At 46.4% G+C, this 16,983-nt stretch overlaps 1 protein-coding gene across 4 annotated transcripts in view; it reads left to right on the top strand.

The window, feature by feature from the left end:
* Positions 1–16,983, top strand: part of lig3 (ligase III, DNA, ATP-dependent) — a 100,164-nt gene that overhangs the window by 6,078 nt on the left and 77,103 nt on the right. For 2 of the 4 annotated variants that reach the window (XM_072469301.1, XM_072469303.1), the window contains exons 1-5: positions 426–557; positions 767–1,327; positions 2,026–2,127; positions 4,764–4,958; positions 5,908–6,059. In XM_072469301.1, the coding sequence (XP_072325402.1) occupies positions 503–557; positions 767–1,327; positions 2,026–2,127; positions 4,764–4,958; positions 5,908–6,059 (1,065 nt within the window). In that variant the 5' untranslated portion in view covers positions 426–502. Of the gene's footprint in view, positions 1–425; positions 558–766; positions 1,328–2,025; positions 2,128–4,763; positions 4,959–5,907; positions 6,060–16,983 lie in introns of those variants that run through there. The other 2 variants (XM_072469300.1, XM_072469302.1) reach the window with 2 other exon arrangements.

Raw genomic sequence — 16,983 nt, 5'->3', positions numbered from 1 at the left:
GCAGAAGACTAATCCCCCACCCACAGAACCGTGCACGCATGATTGTGTATGCACATGCGCTCTCTCTCGCGCGTTGTTGCGCTCTCACACACACCTGTAAACTGTAATTTAATTTGATGCTAAGACAATTATTTTGTATTTAGTCCACTAACTAGGATAAGGTTACATGGCTTTTTTCACAAGAAAGGATATGAAGTTAAATGAAGCGAGAAGATGAGAATTATTGTGTGTTTTTGTTTATTTAAAATAAAACAACTTAATGATTTGTGTCCGATATAATGGCACCTACTTACTAATTGCAGAAATTTTGCTTATGTGAAGTATGTTAATGTTAAAAACATTTTTTTAGAGTACCCAATTGTTTTTTCCATCTAAGTGACAATTTAGCGTGGCCAATTCACCTACCCTGCACATCTTTGGGTTGTGGGGGTGAGACCCATGCAGACACTGGGAGAATGTGCGAACTCCGCACAGACAGTGACCCGGGGCCGGCATCGAACCCATGCACCCATGCGTTCAGCACCGTAGGCAGCAGTGCGAACCAATGTATCACCCAGGTGAAGTATGTTAACTTGTGGTGTGGTGGGCACAGCTTTCTGGCTGTAAGCAACATCTTGGGAGATCAAGATTATTTTATGTATTGTGAATTTATTGGTATGATGATCTAGTTAAAAATCGGACAGTCCTCTGACTATCCTGTTGGCAGTGAAAAAGATGATGAACTGTGTTGTCTTATTTAAGATATTTTTCCCCCTTTTTATTGCAGCTGACTGTGAGAACTCTATGTACGGGTTGCTTTCCCACTTAGCAAAATGTTTGCTTAGACTCGAGAAGATTTGTCTAGTACTGAATCGAGTAGAAAGATTTGTGGTTGAAAGGCAGAGCAGCTGCACTTTGCTCCCATATTCTCACCACGTCTGGTTTGTCCATCTCTTCTCTGAACATTTAGCAGTGAAGCAAGGCCTGAGACTGCGTGTTTTCAACCCAATTGTTGTGACTTTCTGTTGGATCCCTAGCTGCCCCTTGTGCACAACAAAAGCAGGGATGCCTGTGCAGAGATACTGTGTGGACTATGCCAAGCGTGGCACAGCTGGCTGCAAGAAGTGCCGGGAGAAACTCCCAAAAGGACTGGTGCGGATTGGAAGGATCATGCCCAACCCTTTCTCTGAGGCAACTGAGATGAAGGAATGGTACCACATCAAATGTATGTTTGAGAAGCTGGAACGTGCCCGACTAAGTACCAAGAAAATCGATGACTTAACAGACCTAGAAGGTTATGAAGAGCTTCAGGATGCAGAGAGGGATCTGATCAACCAGCACATTAAAGGTCAGAATACTGAGAGTTGGAGAATGGATTTTACTTTAGATTTATATTATACAATCTGTTTTGATTTGTAGTTTAACTATTTGTTTCCAAATCCTTAATAGGTGAAGCATTCTCCTTAGTCATATGATAAACTGGATAGATTGAAAGTCCAGTGGTTGAGCTTTAATCTGTATTGAGCAAGACATTGTAATTGACCAAAGTTTCCCTGGGCTGAAGGATTGGACAGGCAGTGGCTAATGTTCCTGATCACTATCTGTAACCCTTCCAGAAAACAAGAATGGATGCCTTGTGACAACAGAATCAGGCCTGGTTGTGATGCCTCCTGTGATCAAATAGCCCAAGACCATTTGCCCTCTGTACTCACCCATGAAGCACAGCTACTTGGGCAAATGTTTAAATATTTCCCATGGAATGCATTGCTGGTAGGGCCAGCTCCTTCAGAAGAAGGAAGAAAATGAAAGTAAGCCCTGCCTTATTCAGGAAGATTGGGTAAATGTTGGTGGCTAAATTCAGGAAATGCACCAGACCAATGCAGTACTCGGGTTGTGCTGATTGTTGAAATGTCAAGGGAACATTTACAGTGTCCGACCTTCCTGTTTTAAAAACAAATGACCGGCAATCCCAAGGGAAAATGAACAAGTTGGTGGTAAATATGTTTACGGGAAAAGTTCTAATGTAGTTTTACGTTTTTCTGATAGAACTTGCAATCAAGAATGGCTTACTATCTTCAAAAATTAAGCCCTCGCAGAGTAAACCGACTGCTGTCGCTCCATCGCCTCGTAAATTCTCTGGATTCTCGGGTAAGGACACACTCCTTCACTCATCATCTTTCTGTGATGGTCGTTAATGTCTTGTACATTACATTGTTACAGTTAAGAGAATCGGACAATGGGTATTAATTGTCTTTGAGCATGTACAAATAGAGGATAGCTGGGACACTGGGTTGTGTGGGAGAAGAACTGCGAGACAGAACAAATCAATGATCACTAAATGAAGAGAAGCCTTGTATCTTGGTTTTGGCTTCACCAATCAGCTTGGATCCTTTTAACAATGGTAACTGAAATAAATGACATGAGAATGTTTGTTTGTTTTCCTGCATCTTAGACCATAAGACATAGGAGCAGAATTAGGCCATTCGGCCCATTGTGTCTGCTCTGCCATTCAATCGTGGCTGATATATTTCTCATCCCGATTCTTCTGCCTTCTCCCCATTCGGACCAAATTTTGGTCCAAACCTTCCCAGAGCTTCAAACAGGTACCTCCACTCTACCCGGTCGAATGCCTTCTCCGCGTCACCATGTGCACGATCATCTCTGGCTCCCTTCCCCCTGACGGGGTCATAATTATATTCAGCAACCTCCTAATGTTACTAGGAGCTGCCTCCCCCTCACAAAATCTGTTTGCTTCTCAGAAACCACTTCTGGGCCACAACCCTCCAAGCTACATGGCAACACCTTCGCCAGGACTTTCACCTCTGTATTTAGCAGAGAAATGGGCCTGTTGGACCCACACTCCAGGCGTCAACGAAATTGACACCTGCGCTAATGTAGCTGGCAACTCCCCCTTTTCTACCATCTTGTGTATGTCAAGTTTAAATGTTTCTCGTATATTGAAAGAAACAAGAGGAAATAATATACCAGATGCTGCAGGGCATTTGTGAGGTTTTATGTGCAGCAGCAGGCTTGTATCCAGTTTAACTTTCATTTGGCTGTTCACAGTGCAGACTCTCTAAAAGTAGCAGACATCACATCTGAATTCTATTTTATTCTCACCTGGCAATGCCGCATGTATTCACTGATGGTGAATGGCAACTCCTTTCTCTAACCAGCACAGTAGAGTGCTGGAACCAATTTTAACTGTAAGAACAAAGCATAAGGGATAGTAAGAGACATGTTCTCTGCCATTCAGTAAGATCAAGGCTAACCTTGTATTCAACTCCACTATCCCCCGATGTATGTCTGTCAATAGCTGAGGCCCAAGCACTGATCCTTGTGGTACCCTGCTAGTTACAGGTTGTCAATCTGAAAATGTCCTGGTTATTCCTACTCTATTTTCCGTTCATAAACCAATCCTCAATCTATGTTTATATGCTTTCCCCAGTGCTTTAGTTTTCCTTTGTAACCTCTTGAGTGTCACCTTTTATCAAGTGATTTTTGAAAATCCAAGTACACTATATCCACTGGTTCTCCTGTATCTACCCTGCTAATTACTTTCTCGAGAAGAAAAGATATGTGTTGACATATGTTGCCACATCCCTAATAATAGATTCCAGCTTATTCATGTCAACTGATGTAGAATTCCATGTTTTCTCTCCCTCCTTTTTGTGCACAGTAAGAAGTCTTACAACACCAGGTTAAAGTCCAACAGGTTTGTTTCGATGTCACTAGCTTTCGGAGCGCTGCTCCTTCCTCAGATGATCAGTAGAGTCAAATCTGCTGCCTCCAAATCCAGGGGGAATTGGGAATCTAGGGAGATATCATAGAATTTACAGTGCCGAAGGAGGCCATTCTGCCCAAAGCATCTGCACCGACCCATTAAAAGAGCACCTATGCCTCCACCCTATCCCAGTAACCCCACCTAACCATTTTGACATTAAGGCACAATATAGCATGGCCAATCCACCTAATCTGCACACATTTGGACTGTGGGAGGAAACCGGAGCATCCGGGGAAACCCACGCAGACACTGGGAGAAAGTGCAAACTCCACACAGACAGTGACTCGAGGCTGGAATTAAATCCAGTTCCTGGAACTTTGATGCAGCAGTGCTAACCACTGTGTCACCATGCCGCCCACGCTGAAAGATCTAGGCCAGTGCATCCTCCATCTTTTAAAACTGACCACCAGGTCGTGGGGATTTGTTGACTTTTTCCCGTACTGGCCTCCCGAACAGGCGCCGGAATGTGGCGACTAGGGGCTTTTAACAGTAACTTCGTTGAAGCCTACTTGTGACAAGAAGCGATGATGATTATTATTATTATTATTTTAGTCCCCATTAATTTCTCCAGTAATAATTCTTTATTAATACTAATTTTGTAAATTCTTATTCTTGCTAGATCTTGATTTGCCCCAATATTTCTGAACTAAAGCCTCAGCTGCACCAGTATAGACTATCTGTTTCTGTTCTGTGACTTCAATCTAAGGGTTCTGTAAAAAAAAAAACATTTTTTTTCTTATTTAAATGGATTTAGGGGCAGAATGGTGATGGAAATGGGTGTTAAATGCAATTTCTTTTCGATTAAAATAGGTTGTCAGCCAGCACCTGGAAAGGAAAAGTAGTTGAATGTTTTTGGTAGGGGCCAATCTGGTATCACCCGAAATGTTAACTTTCTCCTGCAGACCTGTTGACCTGCAATGCGTTTACTGTAACTGATATTTCTTCCTGTGTTCTTTATTACTGTTATAAAAAAAATACTTGTGCACTCACCCACACACAGCTACAACAGGGTACCCCGATGAAGAGCCCTCGACCTCGAGCACTGCGCTGGCAGCTGGGGCGTGTGACCCGAATCACAAGGATTGCTCGTTGCGGGAATTCCGAAAACTCTGTGCTATGATTGCAGATAAACCAAGCTATAATACTAAAACACAGATCATCCAAGACTTTCTGAGGAAGGGCACAGGCGGGGACGGTGAGTCTCACCTTTTTGCACTCTCGCACAAGTTTCATAAATCTGTGGCTAAAAAGGAGCCATTTAATTTTCCAAATGCGGATTTTTTTTTTTAAAGCAGTTGTCCAAGCAAATCTCCCAAAATCTGCAATCTAACCATTACAAATTATTCAGATTACATTGACCCGTTTTATGAAATCTCTGTTAGGAAATTCCTCTGTGTCATAAGGGAGACAGACTAACCGGTGTACACCAACCTCGCAGCTGAACTGTGCTAAGAACTTGTGGTTTCACTGCCAAGGTAAGGAAGCCACACCAGTTTTCTCCCATATTGAAGATGGGGGCTTGTGCTGGTGTACAGTTCCATGGATGATGCCTGCTCTCCAGCTCTTTATGTTCGAGTTTGGAGAGTAATTGGGGGAGCTTAAGTTTGGATTTAAGTGTTGATTTCTCACTCTATACACCAGGAACATTTTTATGTTCTTTACCAATGACGTTTTAAATCTCTTACCCCAATGTTAACATGCCATCTACACAGAGACTTGTTGATATCTTGGTTTGGCTGATTGGCCAAAATTCAATAGATGCCAAAATTAACTAACATTTGATTTGAAGAATGGTAGGGGGATTTCTCAGTAATTAGTGTTTGCACCCTAACAGCAATGTTGATTGAATTACATAGTTACAATTCAATAATTTAAAAAAAAAAGTTTAGAGTACCCAATTAATTTTTTCCAATTAAAGGGCAATTTAGCATGGCGAATCCACCTAGCCTGCACATTTTTGGATTGTGGGGGCGAAACCCATGCAAACACGGGGAGAATGTGCAAACTCCACACGGACAGTGACCTAGAGCCGGGATCGAACCTGGGACCTCGGCGCTGTGAGGCAGCAGGGCTAACCCAATGTGCCACCTTGCTGCCCTTTTACAATTCAATGATGGTGACTGATGTGGTAACCTGTTTTCTAGGAAAATTCCATGGCGATGTCTACCTAACCATAAAACTACTTTTACCTGGTGTGGTAAAAACCGTTTACAATCTGAGTGACAAGCAGATCGTCAAACTGTTCAGCCGGATATTTAACTGCAGTCTGGATGACATGGTGCGAGACTTGGAGCAGGTCTGTTGCAGTGTTTTGCTCAAACCCGTTTGCATTGTATTAAAACAAACTGTGGCACATACAGTTTACACATATGAAGAGAAAACACAGTTGTGTTTTTAGTGTGTAAGGAGAAAATGCAGGTGATGATATTTTGGATATGAATCTGTCATCAAAACGGGACGTAAAAATATATTCCATTCACATCAGTAAAGGGAAAAGAGCACAAGACGTAGGAGCAGAAGGATGCTTTTTGGCCATCGAGTCTGCTCTGCCATTTAATGTGATCATGACTAATCTGACGGGATAATCTTCGACTCCACCTTCCTGCATTAATAATTTTTATTAGTATCACAAGTGGCCTACATGAACACTGCAATGAAGTTACTCATCCCCATGACCCTTGATTCCCTTACTGATTAGAAATCTGTCTATCTCGACCTTGAACATACTTAATAACCCAGCTACCAAAGCCCTCACAAAGAATTCCACAGATTCACTACCCTCTGAGAGAGGAAATTCCTCCTCCGCTATGTCTTAAATGGATGGCCCCTTAGTCTTTGAGATTATGCCCTCTTGTCCTAGATTCTCCCGCAAGGGGAAACAACCTTTCCGCATCTACCCTGTCAAACCCCCTGAGAATCCTAATTGTTTAAATTAGGTCACCTCTCAAAGAACAATACAGCCCAGGAACAGGCCCTTAGGCCCTCCAAGCCTGTACCGGTCGTGATACCACCCTTGGCCAAAACCCTCAGCACTTCCTTGTGTCGTATCCCTCTACACCCATCCTATCCATGTATTTGTCGAGATGCCTTTTGAACGCCGTTAATGTATCTGCTTCCATAACCTCCCCTGGCAGCGTGTTCCAGGCACTCACCACCCTCTGTGTAAAATACCTGCCTCGCACATCTCCTCTAAACTTTGACCATGGACCTTAAACCTATGCCCCCTAGTGACTGACTCCTCCACCCTGGGAAAGAGTGCCTGCCCATCCACTCTATCCATGCCCCTCATAATCTTGTACTCCTCGATCAAGTCGCCCCTCAACCTCCGTCGTTCTGATGAAAACAGTCCCAGTCCATTCAGCCTCTCTGCATAGCTAACCCTCCAGTTCAGGCATCCTGGTAAACCTCTGCACCCTCACCAAAGCATCCACATCCTTCTGATAGTGTGGCGACTAAAATTGTGCGCAATATTCCAAGTGCGGCCGTACCAATATCTCATTTTTTAAAAAAAAAAAAAAAAATATTTTATTGAAAATTTTTGGTCAACCAACACAGTACATTGTGCATCCTTTACACAATATTATAACAACACAAATAACAATGACCTATTTTATAAACAGAAAATGAATAAATAATAAATAACAAAAATGAAAACTAACCCTAATTGGCAACTGCCTTATCACAAGTAACACTCTCCAAAAATATAATTTAACAGTCCAATATATAATTATCTGTAGCAACGACCTATACATATTATACAGTATATATTAACAACCCTGAGAGTCCTTCTGGTCCCCCTCCCCCGATCCTGGGCTGCTGCTGCTGCCTTCTTTTTTCCATTCCATCTATCTTTCTGCGAGGTATTCGACGAACGGTTGCCACCGCCTGGTGAACCCTTGAGCCGACCCCCTTAGAACGAACTTAATCCGTTCTAACTTTATAAACCCTGCCATGTCATTTATCCAGGTCTCCACCCCCGGGGGCTTGGCTTCTTTCCACATTAGCAATATCCTGCGCCGGGCTACTAGGGACGCAAAGGCCAAAACATCGGCCTCTCTCGCCTCCTGCACTCCCGGCTCTTGTGCAACCCCAAATATAGCCAACCCCCAGCTTGGTTCGACCCGGACCCCCACTACTTTTGAAAGCACCTTTGTCACCCCCATCCAAAACCCCTGTAGTGCCGGGCATGACCAAAACATATGGGTATGATTCGCTGGGCTTCTCGAGCACCTCGCACACCTATCCTCCACCCCCAAAAATGTACTGAGCCGTGCTCCAGTCATATGCGCCCTGTGTAATACCTTAAACTGAATCAGGCTTAGCCTGGCACATGAGGACGACGGGTTTACCCTGCTTAGGGCATCTGCCCACAGCCCCTCCTCGATCTCCTCCCCCAGCTCTTCTTCCCATTTCCCTTTTAGTTCATCTACCATAGTCTCCCCTTCGTCCCTCATTTCCCTATATATATCTGACACCTTACCATCCCCCACCCATGTCTTTGAGATCACTCTGTCCTGCACCTCTTGTGTCGGGAGCTGCGGGAATTCCCTCACCTGTTGCCTCGCAAAAGCCCTCAGTTGCATATACCTGAATGCATTCCCTTGGGGCAACCCATATTTCTCGGTCATCGCTCCCAGACTCACGAACTTCCCATCCACAAACAGATCTTTCAGTTGCGTTATTCCTGCTCTTTGCCACATTCCATATCCCCCATCCATTCCCCCCGGGCAAACCTATGGTTGTTTCTTATCGGGGACCCCCCCAAGGCTCCAGCCTTTCCCCTATGCCGTCTCCACTGTCCCCAAATCTTCAGTGTAGCCACCACCACCGGGCTTGTGGTGTAGTTCCTCGGTGAGAACGGCAATGGGGCTGTCACCATAGCCTGTAGGCTAGTCCCCCTACAGGACGCCCTCTCTAATCTCTTCCACGCCGCTCCCTCCTCCTCTCCCATCCACTTACTCACCATTGAAATATTAGCGGCCCAATAATACTCACTTAGGCTCGGTAGTGCCAGCCCCTCCCTATCCCTGCTACGCTGTAAGAATCCCTTCCTCACTCTCGGGGTCTTCCCGGCCCACACAAAACCCATGATGCTCTTTTCAATCCTTTTAAGAAAAGCCTTCGTGATCACCACCGGGAGGCACTGAAACACAAAGAAGAATCTCGGGAGGACCACCATCTTAACCGCCTGCACCCTCCCTGCCAGTGACAGGGATACCATATCCCATCTCTTGAAGTCCTCCTCCATTTGTTCCACCAACCGCGTTAAATTTAACGTATGCAATGTGCCCCAATTCTTGGCTATCTGGATCCCCCCCCCCCCCCCCGCTTGATCCCCCGCTAGCGGAATTACTCCCCCCATGTTGCTCCCAGAAGTCGGCAAACTCTGACTGACCTCGGCTTCCCCCCGTGACCTCGGCTTGCACCGTGCGAAGCCCCCTCCTTCCTGCTTCTCTATTCCCGCCATGATTATCATAGCGCGGGAACCAAGCCCGCGATTCTCCCTTGGCCCCGCCCCCAATGGCCAACGCCCCATCTCCTCCACCTCCCCTCCTCCCCCCATCACCACCTGTGGAAGAGAGAAAAGTTACCACATCGCAGGATTAGTACATAAAACTCCTCTTTCCCCCCTTTTTAACCCCCCTCTTCGCCCCCCACATTCGCCCCACCACTTTGTTCAAACGTTCTTTTTAATAACCCGCTCATTCCAGTTTTTCTTCCACAATAAAAGTCCACGCTTCATCCGTCGTATCAAAGTAGTGGTGCCTCCCTTGATATGTGACCCACAGTCTTGCCGGTTGCAGCATTCCAAATTTTATCTTCTTTTTATGAAGCACCGCCTTGGCCCGATTAAAGCTCGCCGTCCTTCTCGCCACCTCCGCACTCCAGTCTTGATAAACGCGGATCACCGCGTTCTCCCATTTACTGCTCCGAGTTTTCTTTGCCCATCTAAGGACCATTTCTCTATCCTTAAAACGGAGGAATCTCACCACTATGGCTCTGGGAATTTCTCCTGCTCTCGGTCCTCGCGCCATCACTCGGTATGCTCCCTCCACCTCCAACGGACCCGCCGGGGCCTCCGCTCCCATTAACGAGTGCAGCATCGTGCTCACATATGCCCCGACGTCCGCTCCCTCCGCACCTTCAGGAAGACCAAGAATCCTCAGGTTGTTCCTCCTTGCGTTGTTCTCCAGTGCCTCCAACCTTTCCACACATCGTTTCTGATGTGCCTCATGCGTCTCCGTCTTCACCACCAGGCCCTGTATGTCGTCCTCATTCTCGGCTGCCTTTGCCTTCACGACCCGAAGCTCCCGCTCCTGGGTCTTTTGTTCCTCCTTTAGCCCTTCGATCGCCTGTAGTATCGGGGCCAACAGCTCTTTCTTCATTTCCTTTTTGAGCTCTTCCACACAGCATTTCAAGAACTCTTGTTGTTCAGGGCCCCATGTTAAACTGCCACCTTCCGACGCCATCTTGGTTTTTGCTTGCCTTCCTTGCCGCTGTTCTAAAGGATCCACTGCAATCCGGCCACTTTCTCCTCCTTTTTCCATCCGTTTCCAGGGGAGATTCCCTTCTGGTTTACCGCACAGTGTTTTTAGCCGTCAAAATTCCCGCTGTGGCTCCTAACAAGAGCCCAAAAGTCCGTTTCACCCGGAGCTGCAAAATGTGCGACTCAGCTGGTCATCGCCGCACCCGGAAGTCCATATCTCATTTTTCTAAACACCAGTGAGTACATGTCCACCCTACTCCTCTCCTTATATGAAAATTCCTCCATATCCAGGATCAACCTAATTAATCTTCTCTGGACTGCCTCCTATGCCAGTATATATTTCCTTGGATCAGGGGACCAAAACTGTTCACCGTATTCCAGGTCTAAGTAGTATCTTGTATGGTTAAAGCAAGATTTCCTTGTTGTTATACTCCATTCCCTTTGAAATAAAGGCCAACATTCCATTTGCCTTCCCAATTACCTGCTAAACTTTCATGCTAGCTTTTTGTGATTTATGCACGAGGACCCCCAAATCCCTCTGTGCTGCAGCTTTCTGCAGTCTTCATTTAAATAATATTCAGCTCCTTTATTCTTCCTACCAAAATGCATGACTTCACATTTTCCTAAATTATATTCCATCTGCCAAGTTTTTGTCTACTCACTTAACCATAAGACATAGGAGCAGAATTAGGCCACTCGGCCCATCGAGTCTGCTCAGCCATTCAATCATGGCGGATATTTTCCCATCCCCATTCTCCTGCTTTCTCCCCATAACCCCTGATCCCCTTATTAATCAAGAACCTATCTATCTCTGTCTTAAAGACAATCAGTGATTTGGCCTCCTCAGCCTTCTGCGGCAAAGAGTTCCACAGATTCACCATCCTCTAGCTGAAGAAATTCCTGCTCATCTCTGTTTTAAAGGATTGTCCCTTTAGTCTGAGGTGGTGTCCTCTGGTTCTAGTTTTTCCTACAAGTGGAAACATCCTCTCCACATCCACTCTATCCATGCCTCGCAGTATCTTGTAAGTTTCAAGAAGATCCCCTCTCATCCTTCTAAACTCCAACGGATACAGACCCAGTGTCCTCAACTGTTCCTCATACGACAAATTCTTCATTCCAGGGATCATTCTTGTGAACCTCCTCTGGACCCCTTCCAAAGCCAGCACGTCCTTCCTTAGATACGGGGCCCAAAACTGCTCACAATACTCCAAATCAGGTCTGACCAGAGCCTTATACAGCCTCAGAAGTACATCCCTGGTCTTGTATTCTAGCCGTCTTGACATGAATGCTAACATTGCATTTGCCTTCTTAACTGCCGACTGAACCTGCACATTAACCTTAAGAGAATAGTGAACAAGGACTCTCAAGTCCCTTTCTGCTTCTGGTTTCATAAGCATTTCCCCATTTAGAAAATAGTCTGTGCCTAGGTTCCTCCTTCCAAAGTGCATAACCTCACACTTTTCCACATTGTATTTCATTTGCCATTTCATTGCCCACTCTCCTAGCCTGTCCAAATCCTTCTGCAGCCCCCTTGGTACCTCAATACTACCTGTCCCCCTACAGATCTTTGTATCATCTGTAAACTTAGCAACAGTGCCTTCAGTACCTTCTTCCAGATCATTAATGTATATTGTGAAAAGTTGTGGTCCCAGCACAGACCCCTGAGGCACACCACTAGTCACCGGCTGCCATCCTTAAAAAGACCCCTTTATCCCCACTCTCTGCCTTCTGCCAGTCAGCCAATCCTCTATCCATGCCAGGATCTTACCCTTAACACCATGGGCTTTTAACTTATTTAACAGTCTCCTATGCGGCACCTTGTCAAAGGCCTTCTGGAAATCTAAATAAATCACGTCCACTGGTTCTCCTTTGTCTAACTTCCTTGTTACCTCCTCAAAGAATTCTAATAGATTTGTCAGACACGACCTCTTTGACAAAGCTGTGCTGACTCAGTCCTATTTTACCATGCACTTCCAATTCCTTTGCAATCTCATCTTTAATAACAGACTCTAAAATCTTACCAGTGACCGAAGTCAGGCTAACCGGCCTATAATTTCCCGTCTTCTGCCTCCCTCCCTTCTTAAACAGTGGTGTTACATTAGCCACTTTTGAGTCCTCTGGGACCCTTCCTGCCTCCAGTGATTCCTGAAAGATCATCACTAATGCCTCCACAATTTCCTCAGCTTTGTCTTTTAGGACCCTGGAATGTAGTCCATCCGGTCCAGGTGACTTCTCCACCTTCAGACCTTTCAGTTTCCCCAGAACCTTCTCCTTAGTAATGGTCACTGCACTCACCCCCCCCCCCCCCCCCCCCCCCCCCCCCCCCGAGTTCTCCTGGAGCTCTGGCATCCCACTGGTGTCTTCCACCATGAAGACTGATGCGAAGTAACTATTCAGTTCGTCTGCCATTTCTTTGTTTCCTATTATTACTTCTCCAGCCACATTTTGCAGTGGTTCAATGTCTATTTTTGCCTCTCTCTTACCTTTTATATATTGGGAAAAAACTCTTCCTATCTTCCTTTATATTACTAGCGAGCTTGCATTCATACTTCATCTTCTCCCCCCTTATTGCTTTTTTAGTTGTCCTCTGCTTGCTTTTAAAGGCTTCCCAATCCTCTGGTTTTCCACGAACCCGCGCCACTTTGTATGCTTTTTCTTTAGCCATTATGCTGTCCTTGACATCCCTCGTCAGTCATGGATGCCTTGTCCTCCCTTTAGCATGTTTCCTCCTCCTTAGGATGAATTTCTGTTGTGGCTTCACAGCACCAGGGTCCCAGGTTCAATACCCCACTGGGTCACTGTCTGTGCGGAGTCTGCACGTTCTCCCCGTGTCTGCGTGGGTTTCCTCCGGGTGCTCCTGTTTCCTCCCACAATCCAAAGACATGCTGTTAGGTGGATTGGCCATGCTAAATTGCCCTTAGTGACCAAAAAAATAAATTAGGAGGGGTTATTGGGTTACGGGGATAGGGTAGAAGTGAGGGCTTAAGTGGGCCAAATGGCCTCCTTCTGCACTGTGTGTTCAATGTTCTCTGTTCTCCCTAATAACTCCCATAAACACCTCTCATTGCTGTTCCACTGTCTTCCCTGCTAGGCTCCTTTTCCAATCAACTCTGGCCAGCTCCTCCCTCTTGTCTTTGTAGTTACCCGTAATTAATTGAAGTACCGTTACATCTGATTGCAGCTTCTCCCTCTCAAACTGCAGGATAAATTCTATCATATTGTGGTCACTGCTCCCTAAGGGTTCCTTCACCTTAAGTTCCCTAATCAATCTGCCTCATTACACATCACCAAATCCACAATTGCCTGTTCCCTAGTAGGCTCTTTCACAAACTGCTCCAAAAAACCATCTCTTAGACATTCCACCAATTCCACAAATTAACCTATCTATATCCCTCCGTAGGCTCTGTGTCACCCTCACTATTTGCCACCCAACCTATTTTGTCATACTCAAACTTGGCAATAGTACTTTCACTTCCTTTGTTCAAGTCATTAATGTATATTTTAAATAATTGTGGACCCGGCACTGATCCCTTTGGCACTCCGCTAGTTACAAGTTGCCATTCTGAAAATGCCCCTCTCATCCCAACTCTTTGTTTTCTATTAGTTAGCCTAAAATGAGTTAGTTTGGAAAAGGAGCAGAATCAACAGATATGCCAGTCGCAGAGCATGGATGAGTAATTAAGTGACCTGCAAACTGCTGAAAAGTCTTTTTGGTGCAGTAAAGATGATTGGTGAGTTAATGTGGCAGTATTTTCTTTGGAAAAATAAGGGTAAGTATGCAAATAGTGGGATTTGAAAAGACACTGGAGAGATCCATGCAGACAAACACATGAAGCTGTGAGGGGGGTGGGTGTTGGCTATTAAACCAAGCTGTAAAGGTAGCAGATCAGAAACTAAAAGCAAACATGGAAGTAAAATGCTATAGACTCTCCTGCCATGAGCCAAGATAAAACTCTTACTGCTGCACTGTCTGCTTCATCTCTGGTGTTTTATTAAACTGAAGGCTGCTGGAATGTTAGCTGTAGCACTTTGGAACAATTTTTTTTCTTCAAACAATATTTAATTTATTTTTAAAACCTAGGTGCTATATTCTATGACTAAATGCGTAGTGTCAGTCCTAGTGACATTTGAGCCAAATTATGTCAAGGGTTCATAAAATGTAAATTGTTCAGGCGAAACCTGGGACATTCCACATGTTTTCACCCTCTCCATCTTGCTTTTCCGAAGGAACTGGGATATTATTCTCTTGGCACCAGTGGATGTTTTGCCTAATGGCTCACTCACAAATCTTGACAGGGCGCAGCAGCATGGATTTAATGTGGAGAATATCGCTGTCTGTTTCTGTCGTGGGCTGTGAAGTGGTGGGGGAAGGGGGTCATTGGTGGTCAGAGGAGAATTGGCCTATTGTCACCTTCAGTAGCCCCCAAAATACTGCAGTCGGTTGTCGCTTTCCTGACCGAGATTAACTCCGCAGAGACTGAGATTTGATCTTGAACCTTCTGATTTGTGTAGTTCTTGTGCATTCCTTGCATGAGCTGCATCATTGGAAAAATCTTTTAACGTGTGAAGGAAATTTAAGCAAATAAAAATAAATCTTTCAAAAAGAATGTGTTCAGTTAAGAAGTCGAGTTTAGCAAGGCTTCCGGGTGCGGCGATGACCAGCTGAGTCGCACGTTTCGGCAGCTCCCTGTGAAACGGACTTTTGGGCTCTTGATAGGAGCCCCAACGGCAATTTTAACGGCTGAAAACACCGTGCGGTAAACCAGAAGGGTGTTCCCCCTGGACACGGATGGAAAAAGGAGAGGAAAGTGGCCGGATTGCAGCGGATCCTTTGGAACAACGGCAAGGAAGGCAAGCCGAAACCAAGATGGCGTCGGAAGGTGGCAGTTTAACATGGGGCCCTGAACAACAAGAGTTTTTGAAACGCTGCGTGGAGGAGATAAAAAAGGAAATGAAGAAAGAGTTGTTGGCCCCGATATTGCAGGCGATTGAAGGGCTGAAAGAGGAACAAAAGACCCAGGAGCAGGAGCTTCGGGTCGTGAAGGCGAAAGCAGCAGAGAATGAAAACGACATACAGGGCCTGGTGGTGAAGTCGGAGATACAGGAGGCACACCAGAAACGATCTGTGGAGAGGTTGGAGGCACTGGAAAATAACGCAAGGAGGAACAACTTGAGGATTCTTGGCCTTCCTGAAGGTGTGGAGGGGGCGGACGTCGGGGCATATGTGAGCACGATGCTGCACTCGTTAATGGGAGTGGAGGCCCCGACGGGTCCGTTGGAGGTGGAGGGAGCATACCGAGTTATGGTGCGAGACCGAGAGCAGGAGAAGCTCCCAGAGCCATAGTGGTGAGATTTCTCCGTTTTAAGGATAGAGAAATGGTCCTTAGATGGGCGAAGAAAACTCGGTGTAGTAAATGGGAGAACGCGGTGATCCGCGTCTATCAAGATTGGAGTGCGGAGGTGGCGAGAAGGAGGGCGAGCTTTAATCGGGCCAAAGCGGTACTTCACAAAAAAAAGATAAAGTTTGGAATGCTGCAACCGGCAAGACTGTGGGTCACATATCAAGGGAGGCACCACTACTTTGAGACGGCGGATGAAGCGTGGACTTTTATTGTAGAAGAAAAATTGGAATGATTGGACTACGAAAATGAACGTTTGGACAAAGTGGTGGGATGAGTGGGGGGGGGCGAAGAGGGATTGTATGATTAATCCTGCGGTATGGTAACTTTTCTTTCTCCCACAGGTGGTGATGGGGGGAGGTGGGGAGGGAGAGGAGATGGGGCGTTGGCCATGGGAGGCGGGGCCGAGGGAGAGGCGCGGGCTTGGTTCCCGTGCTATGATAATTATGGCGGGAATAGAGAAGCAGGAAGGAGGGGGCGCCGCACGGGGCGAGCCGTGATCACGGGGGGAAGCCGAGGTCAGCCAGAGTTTGCTGACTTCTGGGAGCAACATGGGGGGAGTAATTACGCTAGCGGGGGGGTCTAGCGGGGGGGGGGGGGGGAGGGGGGAATTACTGGGTTGCTGCAGCTGGGGAAAGGGGGGAGTGGGTGCGGGAAAGGATGGGCGGGGGGGCACCGTCTGGGAGAAATACAGCCGCGTGGGAACTGGGCGAGAAGCTGGAAAAAGATGATGGCTAACCGGCAAGGGGGGGGGGGTGGGAAGCCCCCCAACTCGGCTGATCACGTGGAACGTGAGGGGGCTTAACGGGCCGATAAAGAGGGCACGAGTACTCGCACACCTTAAGAAACTTAAAGCAGATGTGGTCATGTTACAGGAAACGCACCTGAAACTGATAGATCAGGTTAGGTTGCGCAAAGGATGGGTAGGGCAGGTGTTCCATTCGGGCTGGATGCGAAAAACAGGGGGGTGGCTATATTAGTGGGGAAGCGGGTAATGTTCGAGGCAAAGACTATAGTGGCGGATAACGGGGGCAGATACGTGATGGTGAGTGGCAAATTACAGGGAGAGATGGTGGTGTTGGTAAACGTGTATGCCCCGAATTGGACGATGCCAATTTTATGAGGCGAATGCTAGGACGCATCCCAGACCTAGAGACCGGAAAGCTGATAATGGGGGGAGACTTTAACACGGTGTTGGAACCAAGGCTGGATAGGTCGAAGTCCAGGACTGGTAGGAGGCCGGCAGCAGCCAAGGTGCTTAAGGATTTTATGGAGCAGATGGGAGGGGTGGACCCGTGGAGATTCAGTAGACCTAGGAGTAAGGAGTTCTCGTT

The sequence above is a fragment of the Scyliorhinus torazame genome, chromosome 12 (genome assembly GCF_047496885.1).
Source record: "Scyliorhinus torazame isolate Kashiwa2021f chromosome 12, sScyTor2.1, whole genome shotgun sequence".
Taxonomy (NCBI): Eukaryota; Metazoa; Chordata; class Chondrichthyes; order Carcharhiniformes; family Scyliorhinidae; genus Scyliorhinus; species Scyliorhinus torazame.
This window is presented reverse-complemented; position numbering and strand designations above follow the sequence as displayed.